At 40.8% G+C, this 4,937-nt stretch overlaps 1 protein-coding gene and 1 long non-coding RNA gene across 2 annotated transcripts in view; one reads left to right on the top strand and one right to left on the bottom strand.

Annotated features, from left to right (window-relative positions):
- Positions 1–3,689, top strand: part of LOC107555104 (voltage-dependent calcium channel gamma-2 subunit-like) — a 15,288-nt gene extending 11,599 nt beyond the window's left edge. The window contains exons 3-4 of the mRNA XM_016237794.1: positions 1,622–1,762; positions 2,766–3,689. Coding sequence (XP_016093280.1) covers positions 1,622–1,762; positions 2,766–3,280 — 656 coding nt within the window. The 3' untranslated portion in view covers positions 3,281–3,689. The remainder of the gene's footprint in view (positions 1–1,621; positions 1,763–2,765) is intronic.
- A 524-nt stretch (positions 3,690–4,213) lies between these two features.
- LOC107555098 (uncharacterized) lies at positions 4,214–4,808 on the bottom strand. Its single transcript, XR_001605135.1, has 3 exons — positions 4,694–4,808; positions 4,323–4,382; positions 4,214–4,241 (listed from the first exon to the last, which is right to left on the bottom strand). It is a non-coding gene; the product is annotated as an uncharacterized lncRNA (long non-coding RNA).
- Between the last annotated feature and the right edge of the window lie 129 nt (positions 4,809–4,937).

Here is a 4,937-nt window from a genome sequence, read left to right as displayed (position 1 = left end):
GTGTGAGTGTGTGTGTGTGTGTGTGTGTGTGTGTGTGTGTGTGTGTGAGTGAACTTAAGTTTATTTAGGCTTTAGTCATTTTGTTATGTGCTTTAGATCATAATTAAATCAGAGCAAGTGTTGGTCATGTTTGATTCTTCACATGTCTTCAGTGTTAATTTACCATTATTTATATACTATCATAGTTCTTATTTACATTTGAATGAGCTTTTAGTATTATATTTTTCGTTTTCATTTTAATGTGTTCCATGTTTAGCAATTTCATTATGTGCTTTAGTCATTTTAACTGGGTTCCAATTTTATTTGTAATATTACTATTCAGGTCAATTGATTATTTTTAAATTGATTTAATCATTTACTTTTAGTTAACACTTTGTTTAAAGCCTTTATGCATAATACATTATAAAAGTAGTTTTAATGCATTAATTATAACGCATTGTACAATCTCATGAATAATTGTAACCCCAGTTAATACATCATAACAGTTATCAATTCATTGTTACACTTTTATACTGCATTTTAAATGTAGTTATAATTATTTACAAGATATAATGTATTACAATGCACATTATGAATAATTGTAATGCATTATACCTTTTAATAACCCTTTATAATGCATTATATATAAAGGCTTTAAGTAAAGTGTTGTACAGTAGTTAATTTATTTCTAGTCAGTAATTTATTGCTTTAATTTAAACTTATTACAGATAGTTGTCATGGTAACATTTATCATTTTTATATTGTATTGTATGTTAGCTATATATTTCAATTACAGTTTTTTTCATCTGCTTACACACAAAATCTTTACTCGTCACGCAATCTCTGAAAGCTGACACTCAAACACACTAATTCTCAGCCTTTGACTCAGTTTTCATTTTCATAAAACACTTTTTGCACAACACAACACACAGTTCTCTCTGTAACACACACAAACATCTCTCTTGATTTCACTTTCAAACACAACTAATCAAAACGCCACATTAATTCATCACTAACTCCTCACGTGTGCTTCACTCAACACCAGCCAATCAATAAATAAGTCTTTGGTTCTGTGTAGTACTGTATTCACAACCACAGATGCTTACAGTAAAAATAGTTTCTTTCAATCTTGCGTTCGTGTTTTCCGTGAATTTTTCAGCATCTCTGCAGATTACTTTCAGTCTTGTTCAGAAATGTTGACAGGAGCTCATGAAAGAAGAGCTTTAGGTTTTGAATAACTGTGTGTATGATATATCCAAAAATATAATATGACGGCAAAGGTGTTTGCAACATAAAACAAATGTTTGCTTTTGAGATGTGTTTGTGATATTTTAAATGCAGTGCTTCGTTTTGCAAGAGATGCGAGACATTTGGCATTTTGTGTGCCATTCTTGGATTTGTGTCCAGTTCTGAATCCAAAGTTTTGAAAATGTGTGTGTGAGCAGTTGAAAAATAAGTTTTTATTAATCATTTTGGTTAATGAGAGTAACCCTGTGTATCCTGAGGACTCACAGTGATTCCAGGACTCTAATCTGATTAATGGATTTGATTGACTGTTAGTGGGCAGGTCCTGCTCAGAACACACTGTGACGTGGATCAGACGTCTCATGACTGTGTGTGTGTGTGTGTGTGTGTGTTTCAGGTGCGGTTCGTGCCTCCAGTATTTTCCCCATCCTCAGTGTCATCCTGCTGTTCATGGGTGGCCTCTGTGTCGCCGCCAGTGAGTTCGACAAGACTCGACACAACATCATCCTCAGCGCGGGAATCTTCTTCGTATCCGCAGGTGATCCGCGCGCTTCACCAGCTTTACAGTGTTTTAAAATCGCTTAGACACTAACAGAGATACTTGAGGCCCACTTAGTGGAACCATTCACTCAAACACCGAATCTTTAGAGCAAGTCTGCAAAACTACAAGCACATGGCATGCTTTAAACTCTTTGCAACACAGTTCTCTACATTACACACATCATTCGAAACTAACAGCTCTTTTGTTTCATTTGAGAAACACTGCCATTTATGACTGTCTATACAGCATGTACAGTATGTGTGCGAGTGCTATACATTTCTGAGATTTTCAACTCGGCATACAGAGTCCTAAACATTCGGCACACATTAGAATGAGACTAACACACAAACTACAACATTCACACAGAGTAAGGTCACATTAAACATAACTTAAACCTGAAAACAAATAAACACATTTGATGGAAAATGACTTCACAAGTTTGTGATTGATCAGGTTATGCTAGGATAACATGTATCGGCATGGTGTAAATACAATGTATTTTTGTAATGCTTAAATACACTCATGAGCACTGATGCTTGCCATCGCTCAGACCTGATTTATGCAGAAATGATGAAAGTCTAAGAAAGTAATTTGGTCATTTTGAGCTCAGTGTGAGTTAAATCATAACGTAAATCAGCTCTTTTTCCAAATGCTGCACTTGAAGAAGAGGAACATGTCTGTTAACCCTCTGGTGCTGTTGGGTCATTTTTGACCGAAAAACTTGACATTCATGGACATGATTCGAAAAGATTACATGGTCCTGAAAAAAATAGTCACCCTTGTATTGTTCGTGAATGAGGATCGTAAGCAGTTTTTAAAAAACTGTAACAATATATCAGTTAATGAAATTACGGTATTTAAATCCGTAAAACCTCAAATGTTGCTACCGTATTTTTTTTACAGTAAAATTCTGGTGCTGTTTTTTTACCGTAAATTTTACCGGATTTTTTTTTACAGTGTGTGATTGATGTTCTCTGTGTGTGTGTGTGTCGATCCTCAGGTCTGAGTAACATCATCGGGATAATCGTTTACATATCAGCCAACGCAGGCGACCCGTCCAAGAGCGACTCGAAGAAGAACAGCTACTCGTACGGCTGGAGCTTTTACTTCAGCGCGCTGTCCTTCATCATGGCGGAGATGGTGGGCGTTCTGGCCGTTCACATGTTCATCGACCGGCACCGGGAGCTACGCGTGGCTCGCGCTCGGACCGGCGGAGGAGGAGACTATCTGCAGGGATCCGCCATCAGCAGAATCCCCAGCTACCGCTACCGTTACCGGCACAGCTCGCGCTCCTCCAGCCGCTCCACCGAGCCCTCGCACTCGCGCGACGCTTCACCCGTGGGACTCAAGGCGTTCGGAGCACTGCCCTCCACCGATATCTCCATGTACGCGCTGAAGACTCCACACGGCACGCCACCGATGTACGACTCCGAGAGAGAGCCGGACTTCCTACAGGTGCACAACTGCATCCAGAAAGACTCCAAGGACGCCAATCGTCGCACCACACCTGTATGAGACACAGCGCCCCCTGCAGGTGATGATGATCTGATGATGACGACGAGTTTACATGTTCCGAGTCTCAAAAAAGAAACGTGAAATGCATGATTTTCTTATCTTCCGTAAACTAACACGTTTTCAACCGCGTGAGGAATCGGAGCGACAGCGTTTGGACAGAGCTCTTGAAATCTCTTTTCTTCATGTTTGTTTCATTTTGTTGCGCATAAATACTGTGAATCTTCGTGGCCGCTGTGAACCCAGGGAATAGAAAACGATCCCACTAACTGGCCGCGATTTATATGTCATTATAAACATATTAATGATACATGACTATATAAATATATATGAAAAGATACATACATGAATATATGAACATTGTTAATAAGCCACACATAGACTTCTTGATTCAAGAAGACGCAAAAAACAAAAGAGCAAATCAGAAGTCAATAAAATCATCATGGATAATAAGAGCCGGACTCATTTGCATGTGTTTGTTCAAACCATCCTCAAAAATAGTTGCTAGACTAGACCAGATTAGACCAACAAACACGCTCAGGCTGGTTTTTCAGCAGCATCACAGACTCTGCTGCAGGATGAAGACAGACACTGAGTGTGTGTGTGTGTGTGTGTGTGTGAGTGTGTGTGTGTGTGTGAGTTTGTGTGCGTGTGCATGTGTGTGAGTGAGTGAGTGACTGTGTGTGAGACCGTGACCTCTGACCTGGCACCTGCAGCCCGTTGCAGTGTGATCTGATCCTGTCGATCCAGCGGCTGCAGCTGGTGAACGAGGCTTCGCTGGTGATGTCAAACACCACACACATGAGTGACGGCTGATTCCACTGACACACACACACACACACACACACACACACACACATCAGGGCCACACTGAGTGTGTTTGGGTTGTTTTGATTAAACTCAGCATGTTCTCACAGGCATCTGCAAATCTGCAAATTCCAGCTGAATCATAGCTATAGAGCTCCTGATAGAGACAAAACACACACCAATCAATCAATCAGCAGGTATGATGTGTGTGTGTGTGTGAGTGTGTGTCTGTGTGTACCACAGCATCACCGGTGTCTGGGATGGACACTGATTTCTCCAGCAGCTCCACACCAACATTCTCCAAAACACACACAGTTCAGTTCTGACCAAATCAGTCAGTCATTTGCAACACTAAAGGTGACACTGATGTGGTGGATGCGCCGTGATCTGCACCTGTGTCTCTCTCTCTCTCGTTTATTTATTCAACTTTTTTTTTTTTACATTTATTGTTTTTGTCGAAACTTTTCCATGGACCCTGTGTTACTCTCTTGTGGCCCCTTTGGGTCCCCGGGCCCCAGTCTGCAAACCTCTGCTCTACAATACACCTATCATCTCTATTCAGTTGATCTCAGTAACTCTATTCAGTGATTCTGTGTGTGTTGTTCTTACCATGGTGTAGTTCTTCTGAAAGACAGCGCCGTCACTGCGGAACATCTGACACAGTGAGCTCTTCCCCACCGCCGCATCTCCTGAACACACACACACTCACTCAAACACACACACACACACACACACACACACACACACACACACACACACACACACACACACTCACACACACACACACACACACACACACACACACACACACACACACACACACACACACACACACACTCACACACACACACAC

This window comes from Sinocyclocheilus grahami, unplaced genomic scaffold (assembly GCF_001515645.1).
Source record: "Sinocyclocheilus grahami isolate Dianchi unplaced genomic scaffold, SAMN03320097.WGS_v1.1 scaffold525.1, whole genome shotgun sequence".
NCBI lineage: Eukaryota > Metazoa > Chordata > Actinopteri > Cypriniformes > Cyprinidae > Sinocyclocheilus > Sinocyclocheilus grahami.
Note: the sequence above shows the minus strand (reverse complement) of the source record. Positions and strands in the feature narration are given on the sequence as shown.